The sequence below is a fragment of the Zalophus californianus genome, chromosome 2, assembly GCF_009762305.2.
Source record: "Zalophus californianus isolate mZalCal1 chromosome 2, mZalCal1.pri.v2, whole genome shotgun sequence".
Classification (NCBI taxonomy): Eukaryota; Metazoa; Chordata; class Mammalia; order Carnivora; family Otariidae; genus Zalophus; species Zalophus californianus.
In genome coordinates, this window is record NC_045596.1 from 117,601,229 (window position 1) to 117,620,782 (window position 19,554).

Consider the following 19,554-nt stretch of genomic DNA (forward strand, 5'->3'; position numbering starts at 1 on the left):
ATTACGGGACAGCCTTTGGACTCTGAAAAGGGAACTTATCGTCTGATCTACATCAACCACTTACTCTTCTGGGCCACGACTGTCTCATGCCAAAAATTAGAAGTTTATCAGGGTATAGACGAAATTACTTTTAAGGTTCTTCTATCCTCAAAATGACTAGGATTCTAGGTCTATGCTTTTTGGTATGGGGGCCACTAGCCACATGCAGCTCCTCAGCCCCTGCAGTGCGGCTAGTTCAAACTGACATGTGCTGTAAATGTAAAACACACACCAGATTTTGAGGCGTTAATACAAAAGAAGGAATGCAAAATATTTTTAGTATATTGGGTTAAATAAAATAGATCATTAAAATGAACTTAACCTATGTTTTTTACTGTGACTACAGAAAATTTCAAATGACATATGTGACTTACATTACATTAATACTGGACAGCACCACCCTAGGCTTTCAAAACAAAGGGATCGGAATTCGTCTTTAAGGACTTCAAATGTCTAAAGGTCATTGTTTCAATGCTGAGGTCATTAATGCCTCTAAAAGTCAAGTTTTCAAAGTCAAAATTCTTACCCACCCAAAACTAATAAACGGTGCGGGGGCAGATATTTGCCACCAAGTTCCTCTTGAAGTTACTTTTTTTTTTTTTAAAGATTTTATTTATTTGACAGACACAGAGAGAGAGAGAGAGAGAGAGAGAGAGAGAGAGAGAGAGACACACAGTGAGAGAGGGAACATAAGCAGGGGGAGTGGGAGAGGGAAAAGCCAGCTCCCCGCTGAGCAGAGAGCCCGATGTGGGACTCCATGCCAGGACCCTGGGATCATGACCTGAGCCGAAGGCAGACACTTAACGACTGAGCCACCCAGGCGCACCTTGAAGTTACTTTCTGTTGAGGACCTAGAGAAGTTCTACAGTTATAATATTCCACATTCAACACCTATGGTAATGTCTCAATTATCCCATAAGAGATTATCAGGAAATAGACCAAAACGTTAAGAGTGATGATTTCCAGGTGGGGTACTGAGTGATTTTTGCATTCTTTTTTATTCTTCATGTTTCAGTCTTTCAACAGTAAGGTCTATTAGTTTCTTCATCAGAAAAAAGCCTATCTTTACATTTCAGCCTGAATAATTTTTACAAATTCTACAAATATCGCAAATATGTAAAAAAGAGACCAATTTCAAAGGAAAAAGCCCCAAAGGCTTTAATCTGCTTTTCTCCTTTTCCAAATTTTCTATAGTGAATAGGTTACTTCCATCAAGAGAACTAATACACCTTATTTTAACATCTCAATATCCATCCACCCTTTAAACCTTAAACCGAAGTTCATTTGCATGCTGGTTTTCTTAGAACTCCCAAAGCTTTTCTCTCTCCTGTATAAGACTAAAGAGCAAATGCTTTAGCTTTTAGCTTCAATCTTGAATGTTAACACAGCTATTTCATATTTTTATAACTACCATCAACTAGAGTTGGGGTTAGAGTATATGCAGAGGATGGGGAAGAAATCCGAAGATAGTTTAATATGTCACCGCGTACGGGGGTATGGGTCGGACTGTAAAAACACCCACCTAAAGGAATACCATTTACATCTGAGACCTGCAGCAACAGGGGAGCGCACCCTCCTGCACGCAGCCCAGGCCACCTTGTACAGCCATGCGCACACTCTCTCTCTCTCTCACACACACACACACACACACACACTCACACTCACACTCACACAGAATGAGCAGGGTTGTGCCCTAGCCCAGTCCTGCTAAGCATCCCCTGCAGTTGCCTTCTTCACTTGCTCTTCACCACACCAGAGCCAGCGCCCTACCCACTTCAGGTACCACGTGGTATGACATGCTCTCGTGTGTGGGCAGGCAAGATGCACAGCCAGGTCTGCTGTCTGCCCTGCTGGCTTTGGAAAGCGCCGGGCTTCTAAAGGCCTTGCTGGGTACAACTGTTTAGCCTGGCAGTGTTATATACTCAGTTCACTTGTTTTCTTCTTGAGGAAAAGTGTCTTTTTCTAAGTCCTATGTGGACTATGGTGCTACTAAGCAGAGCAGAACTTACTGTTAGTAGTAAAGATGACTTCTCCTTCCTGCGGGGTGGGGTCTGTATCCAGGACCACCTGCAAGGCTCCCACCGTCCGGACAGCAGGGTCCAGAGTCACTGAACTTTCATTTACAGTCGTGTCACTCGCGCCTGTGATCTGGTTGGTGGGTGGGCCTCCCAGAGATCCCTCGAAGTCGGTGGGCAAGTCATCCATGCAGTCGGCGTTGGGCTGATATGAACAGAAAGGGATCTGCCCTTAGTGTCTGTCATCAAGTTAGAGATGAAATGTTTATAGCTAAGTCTTTTGTCTCAATGGAAAACCAAGTTCTTTACTGTCTTCCTCCTGAATCACTTAAAAAAATTTTCCATTATAGTTTCTGTAATTAACATAAAACAGCTTCTAAAATTTCCTTTTCAAGGGTTCCATTCACATCTAGATATAACATTTTAATTCCGGGAGAAGCAAGATACATATATTAATATAATACTTGGGGGGGGGACATGGCATTTATTTATAATGATACCCCTTCCTTATATATAGTGTTTGCTCCTCATACAGGAAGTAGCTGACAGCAGATAATTAGCCCCAAAGACCCATGCATTGTTTGCAAACGCACTGATGACATGAGAGTAGGGATGGGACAGACTCTGACTCATGGTGAGCTGTTTAGTAGAGATAAACACAAAAGCACAGGGTGAGGCTATTTTTGTTGTGGTGGTTATTTTTGTTGTGGTGGTTAAACATGAGCCAAAGCCAGCTGTAAAAAATAACCTATTTACTTAACATGCAAATTGATCATGCATTTGTCAAGTCCTCTAAATGAAAATTTTAGAATCCTAAAACTAGATGGTGATGCCATCTAGTTTAACGATCCACTCATCGCAAGACTTCCCCTCCCTCCAGGCCCTTATCCTCAAATCTCTGACAGCCTCACTTGAATAACATAAAAATGGGGAGCTCTCTGCTTTGCAAGGGAGCCTGTGTTGGCTAGCTCTGTTAGATTATTCTATCATTGGGCAAAATCTTACCCTTTGCAAGTTTTTCTCTTTGGTCTTAGTTCTGCCGTTTGAAATTATATTGAATATATTTATATGTCTTCCGCAAACAGCTTTTAAAATGTCAGTTGTTATGCCTCCAAAATTATTTTAAAAAGATGGTGTTGCAGAGATACGGTCTTGAGAAATCTTAAGAACAGCTATGAATTAAAGTTTTTTTTTGCTTGATCTAACCATCAACATTGCCTTGAGTGATGGTAATTACGTGGTTTTGCACTCTCAATGGGTGCAGATCAGGGCAGGTAGGATCAGGTGAGGAAAATTCTGGATTGGCACTGATTGAATTAACATCACAATGACTACACGGAGCTCAAAGTTCGCCCAAAGGGAAAATCTGTAACTCATGGACTCACTGGGGGCACAAAGCAAGAAACCCAAAGCAGGGGCAGCGGCGGGGGGGGGGGGGGGGGGGGGGCTCTCGTCCTCACTTTCCACTCTTAACCCAGTCTCCCGAACTCCACACTTGTGTTTCCAGCAGTCAGTTGGAAATGTCCATCAGTCTCATAAAAAAGCACAAATTCAGCTCATTTCTTCTTTTTCTGTATTTTCTCTTTGTTTCACCTTCTTCATCTCTATTGGAAGTGAGCCAATTCATTGAAACTCAAGTTATCAAAAGTCAGTTCACTGAATGACCAACCCACCATATTTACTAAACTTAGAGATCGTTAACATTGGACATGAGCAGGTATGTTACGAATTTTCTCTCATTACTAGCCTCCCTATTTCCTTACAGTTTCTTCCCTGGTACATTCCATTCTCTAGTTTCTCACCAGAGCACTCTTTAAAAAAAAAAAACAACAAAAAAAGTGGGGCCCTGAGTGACTCAGTTGGTTAAGCCTCTGTCTTCGGCTCAGGTCATGATCCTGGAGTCCTGGGATCGAGTCCCAGAATCGAGTCCCACGTTGGGCTCCCTGCTTAGCGGGGAATTGGCTTCTCCCTCTGACCCTCCCCCCTTTCATGCTTTCTCTCTCTCAAATAGATAAATAAAATGTTAAAAAAAAAAAACAAAAAAAGATATGTTCTTCTTTTCTCTTAATGAATTATAACCTCCTTAGTGGGGCAAAACAAGGTCCCTACACTCTCACCCCAGCCAGCTTTTCTGGCCTCACCTCAGCCTTTGGAAAACACAGACCCTATATTCGCTATCTCAGTGCTTCAGCTTATGCTGTTCCTCTGCTCAGCCCCAGTCACCCCCACCCCCTTTCTTATCCGCAGGTCTCCAACTAACTGTGGTGAATTTCTAACCATCCTTCAATTCCCGGGCCAAATGTCACCTTTTCTTTTTTTTTTTTTTAAAGATTTTATTTATTTGACAGAGAGAGAGAGAGAGAGAGAGAGAGAGAGGGAGAGCACACAAGCAGGGGGAGCAACAGAGGGAGAAGCAGGCTCCCCACAGAGCAGGGGGAGCCCGATGTGGGACTCGATCCCAGGACCCTGCGATCATGACCTGAGCTGAAGGCAGTCGCTCAACCAACTGAGCCACCCAGTGCCCCCCAAATGTCACCTTTTCTAAGTAGTGTTCCCTCCCAGGTAGCATCTTTGATACTGTGACACTGTAGGCATTTTTCTCTCTGTTATGGTTTATTTGTAATTATGCTTGTCTTTGTCTCACTCTACTAGTCCACAAGCTTTCTTTCCCCCCAGTTTTGTTCAGATATAATCGACATGTAACACTGTGGTAGTTTAGACAACAGGTTGATTTGATACACACATATATACTGGAAAATGATTAACACATAAGTTTAGTCAATCTCCATTACCCCATATAGTTACAAGTTTGTTCCTGTGATGAGAAATTTTAAGATCTACTCTCTCAGCAACTTTCAAATATACAATATAGGATTGTTACCATGCTGTGCCTTATATCCCCAGGATTTATTTATCTTATAATTTGACCACCTTCACCCACTTCACCCCCACCACAACCCCCAGCCTCTGGCAACCACCAGTCTGTTCTCTGTTTCTATGAGCTCAGTTTTTAGATTCCACATATAAATGAGACACGAGCTTTTTAAAGTGAAGTCACTACATTATATTGATCTTAAATTCCAAGCCCTCATACAGTGTCTGTCAATTACTAGGTGCTCAGTAAATATCAATTTGAATATTTTTTAAAAAAGATTTTATTTATTTATTTGACAGAGAAAAAGACACAGCGAGAGAGGGAACACGAGCAGGGGGAGTGGGAGAGGGAGAAGCGGGCTTCCCGCCGAGCAGGGAGCCCGATGCGGGGCTCGACGCTGGGACCCCGGGATCATGACCTGAGCCGAAGGCAGACGCTTAACGACTGAGCCACCCAGGCGCCCCTCAATTTGAATATTTTATCTGAGTTTCAGTTTACTACTATGAGAAGCTGGGAATGTTAGTATTTGCCCTAGATCAATGAAGGGAGGATTTGAGAAAATGTTTTTAAAAAACTGTCAAGTTCTGTGCGGAGGTAAGGTATGCTATTCAAGGGTAGCAGAATATGCCACCCCAAAGTGTGCTGCTGGCATAACGATTATTTTGAGTTAAACACAGTCGAGGAGAAGCAGAAAAAGACATGTTATCTGCCTTCCTCCCATCTGCCTAAAAGTAGGGCATAAATTTGTAAAGGTGGCCTCCCTCATTGTACCAGGAAGAGAACATTCTTATTAACAGAGTCTGGGAGCTGACGCCAAAATGGATCTGTAATAACACATCTTACTACCATGCCCTTATCTGCCATTAGTTTCCCTCATATATGTACTTTCCCACAATTTGCTGCCCTAGAAACTCAAGGTCCTTTTCCTTTGTCTTGTCGCTTCTCTAGAAATTTGTTCTTTTGTGAAGATGCTCTGTATGTCCAAGTTCTGACCACCCCTTTGAGTTACTCATCCCTACACACTCCCATGTGCATGGGCAATGCACATGTGAATAAATGTCTCGTTGCTTTAGTAATCTTTGGCCAGTCTCATTTCCAGGACCCCAGTCAGAGAACCTAGGAGGGTAGAAGGGGAAAAACATGTTTTTTTCTTCCCCTACAGTATATAAAAACACTTAAAAGCAAAACCAATTGTGTGTGGGGTGTCAGGAAAGAAAAGATTTCATGATGAGAATACCGTGCTGGTTGGTCTTTCATCCCTAAGCATCTGAATGCAGTCACAGATGCAATAACAACTGACTTATTTTTCAAAATGTTGACTTTGCTTGTTGATATCGTTCCTTTGTTTTATCTCTTTTCTTTTTTTTAAAAAAAGTTATTAATTTCAAGGCAGAGTATTCTCTTTTACTTTGTGGACTAGTAGGAACAGTATTATATCTTTAACAGGAGGGAAAGACAGAAAGAGCTAATTAGCTCAATGAGACGGTTAATGGTGGCACACATGAATAATTTGGCTTCGGTATAACATTTAATAGACCACAACTTAGAGAAACTCCCAATTTATATCCACTCTACGTGGCTCATCAAATAAAAGAATATTTTGAAAGAAATCTAATTTATAGACCTCTAAGAGAAATGTTTAGCAGAGATGTCAAATACCATCTGCAAGTGAATACGGCATAGGTACTCAAATTCAGGTGAGCATGGGGAAACTCCTCAAATAAACCAATCTCTAAATAGTCAGGAAGTTGGGAATACCCCAGCGACGTTGGATTTCTGTTCAATAACCATCATGCTATTCGCACCAGGACAACAGTGATAGGAGAAGGTGTTTGCTTCAGCTTCCAGCTTTCAACTTACATGGATTTGCCTTAGAGCACAAGGGCACACAAGGATGCTCAGTTAAAGACAACCAAAACCAAAACCAAAACCGAGCCAAGAAAACCTTCCACCTGTATCTGGACAATTTAGTTGACCAAGATTACAACCGAGGCCTTGGTGAGCGGGCAGTGTTCAAAGGAGGACCAGAGTGAATTTCATAAATATGATTCTGTGACTGGCAGCCTTCAGACTCTGAAGTTCAACAATGCCACTGACGTTTATTGAGAACTTGGCGTATGAAAGGGAAACAGAGGTAAGCACCGACAGGCACTAATTGTTAGAGACTGACAAGCTCTTTTCAATTTTCCTTAAGAATGGAATACAAGGAATTTAGAAAAATTATAAAACAATCTCTGTAAGCAGCATACAAAGGCTTTCAGTTAGCTATAGGAAGTATTTACTAATTGAGAAGGCTGTGAGCTTGTCCAGTGACATGGAAAGTTATATGAACGCCAAAAAAAAAATCACCTTTTTGGTATAGTTTAGGCATGGTGCTACCTAATGGTGAAATATGGAGTGGAACAACATCCCAAATTCCTCCCAGATCCAGACTTCAGTATCATCCTCTAGAACAAAACCAGAAAAGCCTTGGGGAGGCAAGAGTGTAGTCAGTTGCCTTGCTACTTCCTGAGAAGTAGCACACATGCCTTCTTCTTCCTGGAAGATGTTCTGTTCTCCGGGTCGAGCTCAGGTACGTGTCATGTTCCCGTTCAGCTGGCCTTTATGAATCCTTGGTCAAATCCCAAAGATGCTACCCATGTTTATTTTTCTGGAAGTCAAGTGTGCTAAGTAAAATCCTATCTTCTATACTTGGTGGGCATGGAACCATGAACAAAATGCCCAACTGCTAAAAGTGAAAATGCTATTAATTTTGGAAATAAGCCCAAAGGCCACCCAATAATTCTGTTTTTTAAAACAGTATCTGTATTCTCAACTCATTCTCAATAGCTCCTGGAGAAGTCATACGTCCTCTGGAAAAGTCTGAAGTCAAATGTTATTTATTTATTTATTTTTAAAAAAGATTTTATTTATTTGAGAGAGAGAATGAGAGAGAGAGAGAGCACATGAGAGGGGGGAGGGTCAGAGGGAGAAGCAGACTCCCTGCTGAGCAGGGAGCCCAATGTGGGACTTGATCCTGGGATGACTCCAGGATCATGACCTGAGCCGAAGGCAGTCACTTAACCAACTGAGCCACCCAGGCGCCCTCAAATGTTATTTAGTACAAAATTTAACTACCAGGGGTGGTTTGATTTCACTGTCCTGACCAAGAAGCACTGGGATTGATATTCAGGAGCTTCGAGAATATCCTGAGGAACAGGAACTGGGTCGAAAAATGTGACTGTCTACCTTTCATTGTAAGTATTCTAAAGACGTTGGAGACTAAAGACAACACACACATATGCAGGTACACACGTACCTACATGTCCCCCCACCCCCGTATGAATCAGTTGCAGCCAGAAATGTGAAAAGTGCACACCCTGAGTTCAATTTTCTAAGCTCCCAATATCTGGTAGAGAGGTTGGGTTCTTACTAATAATTTCATGTTCACTGTAATTGATTTTCACCTTGAATGCATTATGCATTTACAACTCTGGTCTGAAAATTTAATGCTTTGCCTTTATAAAATCTAGCTCAAAGCGACAGTCACATGAGCTGATCTGTGTTTGGTGTATCAACCATGAAAAACAGCATACAGCTGGCGTGGATGCAGCTGGTACAGGGTAGAAAATTCAGTCAATGCATGACCTCAGAATGCTTCAGGTGTGCCCTCTCCAACAGAGCCACTCTGATAGTCCCAGGATAATTAGCCCTTTGGCATGAAAGGAAACCTTTGCTATCTGGTCCTTTCTTCTTCAGTGGTATCTTGGGACCATTAACATTCTCTTTATTCTCTGCCATTAGTAGGGAGAAGTGACAACAGAGAGGCTGCAGCAGAGTGAAGGGGACAGGGAGGAGGCTGCGCTCTGCATCCTGTTTGTCTAGCTGGTTTTAGACAGTGCCCGTGTTTTTCTCACTTCTCTGCGCAGCCCTCGGATTTGGTGGCCTGGCTTGCTTCCTGCCCTCCCCGCAGCAGCTGGTTTCTCACCAACCACCAGCTTGTGGGCTTCGCGTTAATATGGTCCTGGGAAAGTCCTTCCCTGGAGCAGTGAGCCAGCCAGCTGGCGGGGTTCACTTTGCAATGGGGGAGAGACGGAATTTTATAAACACATAACTGAAGGCACCAGGCGGGATGGCAGTGCTAGAATTAAGGGGCTCTGGCTCTGCTTGCCTGTTCACTCGAGGTCTCTGTGGAGACCTGAGTTGAGGAGGGGCTCTGGGCCAGATTCCCAGTGGCTGGCTTTGCCTCCCCTTGTTGAGAAGAGTTTCTTTCCCGGGAAAGCTAGGCGTAAGGCAGCCTCAGCAAGCGTGGCATGCAGATGTCCTTGCAGACAGCGCAGGAGAAATGTACAGGAGGCGAGCAATGGGCAACTGGGCCATCCAGTCTCTGCTATGGCCTGCCTGCGCTCACACCCTGGAACCCAGATGAGAAGCTTACAAGCTGCAGAAGCAGCATCTCGGGTCACAGGCATGAATGTGGTGAGAGGGTTGTGATGTTCCCCGGCTGAAAGTGAGAGGAGAAATGTTTTCGGACATGGGCGTTCTCTCGGGGGCCTCATCGGATGACACCCCTGCTGTGCAGGTGAAGGGTCAGAGAAAATCCACGTGTGCTGTTTTCTCCCTGCTTTGGGAGTAATGCAGAAAGACACACATTATGATGCTGTAGGCTGGGCTGTGCTTACCGGGATCCCTAGGGCTTTAAGAATGTTCATCTTGCACATGGGACAGGTGCGATGGTCTAGAAGCCAGGGGTCAACACAGGACTTGTGGAAAAGATGCCTGCAATGAGAACCATACATCTTAGAGTGGCGGTAACTGCAGAGAACAACCTAGTCCACCACAGCCCAGAGACTTGTCCAAGGTCACTCGACTGCTCAGAGACAGAGCCAAGACTCAAACCTCCATCTCCTAGCTCCTGGGCCAGTGAGCTTCCTCTTATACCCTGTGCTGATACAGTCACACTTTGTCTGGATCCCAGGACTGTCCTCTGTGATTCACAACTGAGTCTTCCAAGTTTCAGAAAACATAGAGAATGTAGACACAGAGAGATTATTCTCTTTCTCAATAGGAAGAACACTTAGCAGGAAAGAATGTAAGTGGGGAGGCCTGCACAGACCTTTGAGGATATAACTCGAGAGAGACTACTTGCAAATAAATCCAAAGCTTCTTTCCCCCAGTCAGAAGACAACTGCAAAATAAAGGCCTGCTTCCATTAATATTTGGGTGCTCACACAGAAGGGCGGAAGCGCTCCTGGAAGCATTTAACGACACAGATGCCATTCTACGTTGTGATGACCGCTGGCTGCCGAAGCAGAAGCCAGAGTGAATGGCCCTGTACCCTTTACTGTGTGTACAGCTGACGTGCTCAACGCCCCTGCCGCTCTTGTGCGCCGGGCCCGCGAGCCTTCCCTGCGCCAGGAGAAGTGGGGCGCTCAGGAGGGGCAGGAGGGGGCCCTCCTAACTGACCTTTCACTCAATGTGGCTCTCAGGGGCCCAAGAGATCATCAGGGGCTGCTGGAGTCAGAAGCTTTTCTTCTCACTTGCAAGACTCCCGACCATAGGCAGAAGCAGACAGAACTTCCTGCCTGGGGCAAGAAGAGAGGGAAGGGTTGGCCTGAAGTATGAGGGCTTCGCAGGACATCCCGTCCATGCCTGACCTTGTCCTCAGTGCGGCACTACTCCTGGAATACGTTTACTCTCTGTCTCTCACCTTTGCCTTCTTTTGTTCTAACAGTTCCAACCGTTTTCTTTGTGATAGGGGGCTTTCAGCTCAGATGCTTCAGAGGGACCCCTAAATCAGGGAAGAGGGCGGGAAGGGCCAGCTTTTATTTTTTTTTAAATTTTTTAATTTAAAAAAATTTTTTAAAGATTTTATTTATTTGACAGAGGGAGACACAGCGAGAGAGGGAATACAAGCAGGGGGAGTGGGAGAGGGAGAAGCAGGCTTCCCGCCGAGCAGGGAGCCCGATGCGGGGCTCGATCCCAGGACCCTGGGATCATGACCTGAGCCAAAGGCAGACGCTTAATGACTGAGCCACCCAGGCGCCCAAGGGCCAGCTTTAAATGGAAATTGAGGAGAAACCCACGTGCTGAGGCTGGGGTTAGCCGTATGCATGCTGGATCGGATTAGACTGGCAACTGGAACAGGAGAGTAGAGTAGCAACCTGCACGTGTCATCATGTTCCCATATGATCGTCTGGAATGCCTGCAGATTTATTCCTTGGAAGCTACATATCACACTCATTCGTTCGTCTCTCCATACATTCATCTAACAAGTAATCAACGCCAAGGATCGGGCTCAACACTGGGAATCAGCATGGTAGCGATTTGGCTCCTTCCCTTCGGGAGTGCAATAGGAGGAGCAGATGTTAAAAAAATAACAGAAATAGACGACTTAATGACAACAGTGCTAAGTACCACATTAGAAGAACACGGAGTTTGGGGAGGCGTCTAACTGGGAGATTTATCTCGTTTCGGTACTCAGGGAAGATCTTTCTGATAAAGTCCCAAAGCGAACACTCGAGGGCCACATGGATGGATGTTCATTATCCACATGAAAGGGAGTAGAGAAGGAGGGTGTTCTGGGCAGAATGATCGACTGGCACCAGAGCCCTGAGCTGGGCACTGACAGAAGTGAGGGGGGCACTAAAGTGGGATGAAGCCACCCTGCCCGCCCCCCCCCCCCCCCCCCCCACAAAGCAGTACGGACCTCCCTACGTTCAGGCTCTGCATTCAGGGAGCAAGCTCTAAATCCAAACCTGCTCACCAAATGGCGTTCCTCCGGGGAAAAATGTCGAACATCATGATCCTTCTGACTGTTCTGGGGAGGCAGCCTCTGCTGGGTCTCCCGCACACGTGCTGGTGTCAGAATAACAGGAGGGCAGTCGGCAGCTGTCTGAGCTTCAGTAAGTCTCTTACTATCCCCAAGCCTCAGGTACCCCATTTGTAAGCTGGAGATACACCTACTCATGCAGAGAGGTCTTCTCAGAGTCTCCAAGCCACAAAAGCTGGTAATTGTTCTCGAACACCCCAGGTCATTCCTCTCTGTGCTGGTCATTCTGACGTCTCTGTGATGGTAAGTTTTGTGGGTCACCTTAGCTAGGCTATAGAGCCCAGGCATTCAATCAAACCCTAATCTAGCGGAATGTCATAGATCTGGTTAACATCTACAATCAGTTGACTTTAAATAAAGGAGATTATTCTAAACAATCTAGGTGGGCCTTATCCAATCAGGTAAAGGCCATAAGAACAAAACTGAGTTTTCCTGAGGAAGCAGAAGTTCTGCCTCCAGTTGGCAGCATCAGATTCTGCTCGAGTTCCTGGCCTGTAGGCCTGCCCTACAGATTCCTGACTTGCCCGCCCTATAATCACATAGCCAATTTCTTGAAAAATCAATGGCTTGAAACCTCTCTCTCATATACTATCTATCTATATATATATAGATAGATAGATCTATAAATATATATAATATATACAAATATATATACATATGATATATAATATGGTGGGATACAGTGGGATTCTTTGGAGAACACTGACCAATATATCCTCCAATGAGAATATAAGGTCCATGAGAGCAAAATCCTCCTTTGCCTAATCACTGTTGTATCCCCAGCCTCTAGAATAGTTCCTGGCACAAAGGTGATGCTCAAGAAATATTTGCTATATGATCGGATACTTATCCAAAGACCCAGTACTCTTCACTGCCTGCGCACGGTCATCAAGCCACGTGGCCTTCTCCAAGCTAAATCTCTCTTTTTTTTTTAAAGATTTTATTTATTTATTCATGAGAGACAGAGGGGCGGGGAGAGAGAGAGAGAGAGAGAGAGAGAGAAGCAGAGAGAGAAGCAGGCTCCCAAGGAGCAGGGAGTCCGATGCGGGACTCGATCCCAGGACCCTGGGATCATGACCTGAGCCGAAGGCCGACGCTTAACCATCTGAGCCGCCCAGGCGCCCCCAAGCTAAATCTCTTCCACATGCTCTGCTTCACTTCTATTCTCAATGCTTCTCCCTCAGGCCTAATCTTGTTAATGGTCTTTATTATTAAAATAACATCTCAACTGCTCTCCACGCCACCAGCTTTTCCTGTTCTTTTCATCCCACTCATTCTTGCCAGATTTATCTTCCGAAAATACAGTACTAGTTGCGTCACCCCCTTGTTCCGTTCTGTTCTGTGCTAGGAGCTGGGTACAAAGATGAATGAGACAAGGTCCCTCCACCAACGCAGGAGCATAGTGCTTCAGTGGGTCCCTGTGAACTGCAAAAGAAAGGCCCCTGAAGAGCCACACTCCTGGATGCACTGCTTTCTGGCTATTTGGTCTTGGGTAAGTCTTAACATTTCTGAGACTCAGTTGCTCACCTGTGAAATATTCTTCAAAGTATGGAGTTTGCAAGCGAATGAGTCCATGTGTATGTGTGTGTGTGTATGTGTGTGTGTGTGTTGGGGCAGGGGGATAAATAATGACCACAAAGCTTAAAACATAACTCATGGCCCTTCTTAACTGCAAGCTACCATTAATATTATTAATACCACTGTACTGCATCTTGTTTTTAGATGCTGTGTTATTACTCTGATTGCTACTCTTTAGAATATACTTTTAACAGTTTAACAAGTAAAGGCAAATTTAAAAAAAATCAAAGGGAGGGGGCACCTGGGTGGCTCAGTTGGTTGGGCGTCTGCCTTTGGTTCAGGTCATGATCCCAAGGTCCTGGGATCAAGCCCCGCATCGGGCTCCCTGCTCAGTGGGAGTCTGCTTCTCCCTTTCCTTCCCGCTCATTCTCTCTCTCGCGACCTCTCTCTCTCTCAAATAAATAAATAAAATCTTTAAAAAAAAAATGAAAGGGAGAACTAGGGCAAAAACTACAAGTGCTAAAGTGACACACTGGGCGAACATGCTGATTATTAACTAACATTCATTTATTTCTAGCACCATATTTCTTGTGTGGACCATCAAATATGAAGACTATATCTTTATAATTGGGATTCCAAAGCAATTTTTCCCTCCCCAGTGGAAAGAAAAATAAAAGTTACTAGACTAAATAAATAAACAAAGAGATAGGGAAAGAATCCGGCCTTTAGTGAGATGGACTCAGTGGTTGAGTAAACATCTCTACAACAAAGTCAATCTCAACTCCTCCTGTTTGTACGATTCACAGCACAGCACTGTTCCTTCCCATGTTTTAACAAAGGCCACGCGAGCAAGTCCATACTGAGGAACAATGCGACAAGACATTCTATCTCTTAACAATCCTGGCAAGCTGGAAATACAATGGAGGATTGACCAAAACTCTGCTCCCTCTTCAGTCATCCAAGGGAAGCAAACGTTTAAGAAAAAGTTCTTCAAACACCTGACAAAAGATGATGCTGACAACTGCATAATGATGCTGAGCTGATTATGAGTAATAAGTCCTCACTTTTTTTTTAGCAGTAATGACCCCGCTAAGCTTGTTCCCCGCATTTATTAATTCTTGCTTTCTGTTGTCCTTTTGCCTGTATGTGTAATACTCTCTCCAATTAAATGGCATTTTTTTTTCTGCATCTGGAGGAAGAATGGAGCCCTTCTGGCCTATCTCATTCATTTTTGTAGGTTTTGTCAGACTGTGTCACCCTGACATTGACATTAAAATTCTGTGTCTTTCCTTTTTAGCACCAATACAAGCCGTTTCATTCCCCTCAGCGAAATGGTTATCAAAGAACATGAGTCACTTGGGGACCCAGGCAACATTAACTATTTAAATAGGATATATCTAGCGCTTCTATGGGTAGTCAGGATATTTCTTCAGCACCTCAGAATCTCATCTGTAAAGTTGTCGAAGTCAGAGTTTTTAAATTAATAAACACTAATTTAATTTAATTAATAAATATCTACTGGTTAATGAATGCCTACGATGTACCAGGCATGTTATATACATTATTAATTCATAACAGCTCTCTGAGGTAGAAATTATCATTCCCTTTTTACGGAGGAGTAAGCTGAAGCTCATCAAAGTAAGTTCAATTATCCAAAGAGCTAGTAAGCTGCTGAGCTAGGGCTCAAACCCAGTCTTATTGTCAGTGGTTTTACCTAATTCTGCATTCCACCATCCTCCTTCCCCTACTGACATGGGTGGGGGGTTGGGGTCGGGGGGAGGAATTCAAATTGTTATTCTTTCCCAAATTATTATTTTTTTTATTTTTTATTTTTTAAAACATTTTATTTATTTATTTGACAGAGAGACACAGTGAGAGAGGAAACACAAGTGGGGGGAGTGGGAGAGGGAGAAGCAGGCTTCCCGCTGAGCAGGGAGCCCGATGCAGGGCTCGATCCCAGGACCCCGGGATCATGACCTGAGCCAAAGGCAGTCGCTTAACCGACAGGGCCACCCAGGTGCCCCCCCCAAATTATTTTTGTGGTTCAGTTTCAAGAAGGCAGTATCTTAGTTACAGGGGTTGGGGATCAGGTAAAACCAAATGGAAAAGTGATCTGCCTTAAGCGTATTCACTTGGCTACAGAGGAAAAAGCTGTCAAACATTGGCCTTATCAGGACTATACTTAGATACTAGTTTGCTTGGTTTATTTGGGAAGAGCATAACACTGGCTTCTACATGCTTTGTACTCTCCCATTCTCCACTGCTCAACAGATCTGATAAATGTTGAGTTGTCAAGCTCTATCACCTTTCCATAAGATTTTCATATTTGAATTATGAAGTACCAGAGAAGGTCATACCCAACTTTTTTTCAGGGCTCTTCTTGACATGCTCTGGTTTCCCTTTCTTGCTTTAACTTTCTAAAATACAAACATGATATCACTCTGCAGACTTGAAATGCTTCAGCTGCTCCCCACCACCTCCCTACAGCACAAAGTCAAGATGCATGAACACAGGGCACACAGAAGCCTCACCCAATCTGGCACCTGTCACATCTTCTGTTATGCCCCCACATTTACCCCACACTTTCACCATAACTCTGGATGTCCTTCTCATTTTTCCCCACCTGGTGTGTCAAATCTTGCTCATATTTCAAGTCATAGCTCAGATATCCCTTCTCTTTTCTGAACATCCCATCCCTTTTCTCGAAACTCTGCCAAGGAGAGTTAGTTTTTGTTCCTTTTTGCCCTATTGTGTTTTCCAACATACGCTGCAGTGGCTGAGTATGCATTCTGAATTTCAGAGTTTGACCACCACTCCTTAGCTTTGTGACCTTGAGTAAGTAATTTAACTTGCCTGTGTTTCAGTTTTCTCTTTCGTTTTTTATGAGAATATCCTTTAATTGGTGCAACAACCCTCTAAAATGATATTGTTTGTGATAGTCCTTCAGAGGGCTGTTATTACAATCAAAGGACAAAGCACATAAAGAAGAACAAATGAAGCCCAAAGCCCCAAGTTAGCAGACCAAAGGAAATAACAAAGATTAGAGCAGAAATAAATGAAATAGAGACTAAAAGGTTAATGAAGAAGATAAATGAAATTAAGAGCTGGTCTTTGAAAAGATAAACAAAATTGACAAGTCTTTAGCTGGACTCACCAAGAAAAACAGGGAGAGGACTGAAAATGAGAAATGAAAGAAATGTTACAACTGATATCACAGAAATACAAAGGCTCATAAGAAACCACTATGAACAATTTCATGCCAACAAATTGGGCAACCCGGAAGAAATGGACACATTTTCAGAAACAAACAATCTACAAGAGTGAATAATGATGAAGTAGGAAATCTGAACAGACTGATTACCAGTAAGGAGATTGAATCAGTAATAAAAAATTTCCCAACAAATAAAAGTCCAAGACCAGATGGCTTCATTGGTGCAATGTACCAAGCATTCAAAGAAAAATTAATACCAATCCTTCTTAAAATCTCTCAGAAAACAGAAAAGGAAGAAACTCTCCCGCACTCATTTTATAAGGTCAGCACTGCCCTGATACCAAAACTAAAGAAGGCCACCACAAAAAAAACATATAAACCAAAAACCCCTAATGAACATAGATGCCAAAATCCTCAACAAAGTGTTAGAAGAGCAAATTCAATAATACATAGCACACACCACAATCAAGTGGGATTTATTCCAAGGATACAAGGATGGTTCAACACCCACAAATCAGTATGTTATACCCCATTATCAAAATGAAGGATATAAATCTTATGATCATCTCAAGGGATGCAGAAAAAGCATCTGACAAAATTCAACATCCATTTATGATAAAAACTCTCAACAAAGAAGGTACAGAGGAAAGGTACCTCAACATAATAAAGACCAGATATGACAAACCCACAGCTAACATTATACTCAACAGTGAAAAGCTGACAGCATTTCCTCTAAGATCAGGAAAAAGACAAGGATGCCCACTCTTACCACTTTTATTTGACACAGTATTGAAGTCCTAGACAGAACGGTTAGGCAAGAAAAATGATGGCATCGAAAGTGGAAAGGACGAAGTAAAACCATCACTCTTTGCAGGTGACATGATATTATATACAGAAAAATCCTAAAGACTCCATCAAAAACTGTTAGAATAAATGAATTCGGTAAAGTCGCAGGACACAAAACCAATACACAAAAATCAGTTGCATTTCTATATACTAATAGTGAACTGTTAGAAAGAGAAATTAAGAAAACAATCCCATTTATAATTGCATCAAAAATTACCTAGGATTAAATTTAATCAAGGAGGTGAAAAACCTGTACACTGAAAATTATAAGACATGGTGACAGTAACTGAAGACACAAATAAACAGAAAGATATTCTGTGCTCATAGATTGGAAGAATTCAATATTGTTAAAAACCATACTACCCAAAGTAATCTACAGATTCAATACAACCCCTATCAAAATTCCATCGTCAATTTTCAAAGAGATGGAATAACCCCCAAATTTATATGGATTCACAGACACAAAACCCGAAATAGCCAAAGCAATCTTGAAAAAGAACAAAGCTGGAAGCGGCAGGCTCTCTGATTTCAAATTATATTACGAAGCTATAATAATTGAAACAGTATGGTATTGGCATAAAAAACAGACACACATAGATCAGCGGAACAAAATAGCCCAGACATAAACCCATGCAGATATGGTTAATTAATTTATGACAAAGAAGAGAAGAATACACAATGGGAAAAGCGCAGCCTCTGCAATAAATGGTGTTAGGAAAACTGGACAGCCAAAGAATGAGAAGTATACCTCTAGCTTACACCACACACAAAAATTAACTCAAAATGGATTAAAGACTTAAACATAAAACCTGAAGCCATAAACTCCTATATATAAGAAAACACAGGCAGTAAGCTCCTTGACATAGGGCTTGGCAATGATTTTTTGAATCTGACACCAAAGGCAAAAGCAACAAAAGCAAAAATAAACAAGTAGGAAAAAATAAACAAGTAAGATGACATCAAACTAAAAAAAGCTTCTGCAGAACAAGGGAAACCTCAACAAAATAAAAAGGCAACCTACTGAATGGGAGAAGATATTTGCAAGTCATGTATCTGATAAGGGCCTAATAACCAAAATAGATAAAGAATTCATACAACCTGATAGCAAAACATAATCCAATGAAAACATGGGCTGAAGATCTGAATAGACATTTTTCTAAAGAAGACATACAGATGCCCAACAAATACACGAAACTGATCATTAGAGATATCCAAATTGAAACCACAATGAGACATCACCTCACACCTGTTAGATGGCTTTTTTCAAAAATACAAGATGTAGCAAGTGTTGGAGAGGATGTGGAGAAAAGGGAATCAGCATGCACTGTTGGTGGACATGTAGACTGCTGCAGCCAGTGTGGAAGACAGTATGGAGGTTCATCAAAAGATTAAAAATAGAATTATTGTATGATCTAAGAATTCCACTTCTGGGTATTTATCTGAAGAAAACAAGAACATGAACTCAAAAAGATATCTGCCCCTCCATATTCCTTGCAACATTATTTATAATAGCCAAGATATGGGAACAACCTAAGTGTCCATCAACGGACGAATGGATAAAGAAATGTGTACACACACACACTCTCTCTCTCTCACACACAATGGGATATATTACTCAGCCATAAAAAGAATGGAATCTCACCATTTGCAAAAACATAGATGAACACGGAGGGTATTAGACTAAGTTAAATAAGTCAGAGAAAGACAAATACTTTATGATCTCTCTTGTACGTGAAGTCTAAAAACAAAGACAACAACAACAACAACAAAAGTAAGACAAGCTCATAGATGCAGAGAAGAGACTGCTAGTTGCTGGTGGTGGTGGGAAAATGGGTGAGGAGGTTAAAAGGTAAAAAGAAAGAAAGGAAAAAAGATAAAGAGTTTTGGTACTGCTTAGCTAACACCATTCCAACGAACTGAAAACCACTGATTACATGTTGATCTTATATCCAGATATCTTAAAATTGTTTTATTTGTTCTAATACATTTTCACAAATGTATAATTACTGTTGATGAAAGAATATTCCTTGCTGATATTTTTGTCCAAACTGAATTTAAGACTTCAGATAAATGTCTTAAAACACTTGCAAAAGTGGGGTTCCCGGGTGGCTCAGTCAGTTAAGCATTGGACTCTTGGTTTCGGCTCAGGTCACGATCTCAGGGTCGTGAGATTGAGTCCTGTTTCAGGCTCCACACTCAGCATAGAGTCTACTGGAGATTCTCTCCCTCTTCCTCTGCC

At 42.6% G+C, this 19,554-nt stretch overlaps 1 protein-coding gene across 3 annotated transcripts in view; it reads right to left on the bottom strand.

Annotated features, from left to right (window-relative positions):
* Positions 1-19,554, bottom strand: part of RNF150 (ring finger protein 150) — a 290,525-nt gene that overhangs the window by 74,499 nt on the left and 196,472 nt on the right. For all 3 annotated transcript variants that reach the window (XM_027599127.1, XM_027599126.2, XM_027599125.2), the window contains exons 5-6: positions 9,591-9,687; positions 2,049-2,259 (exon numbers count right to left, since the gene is read on the bottom strand). In XM_027599127.1, the coding sequence (XP_027454928.1) occupies positions 2,049-2,259; positions 9,591-9,687 (308 nt within the window). The remainder of the gene's footprint in view (positions 1-2,048; positions 2,260-9,590; positions 9,688-19,554) is intronic.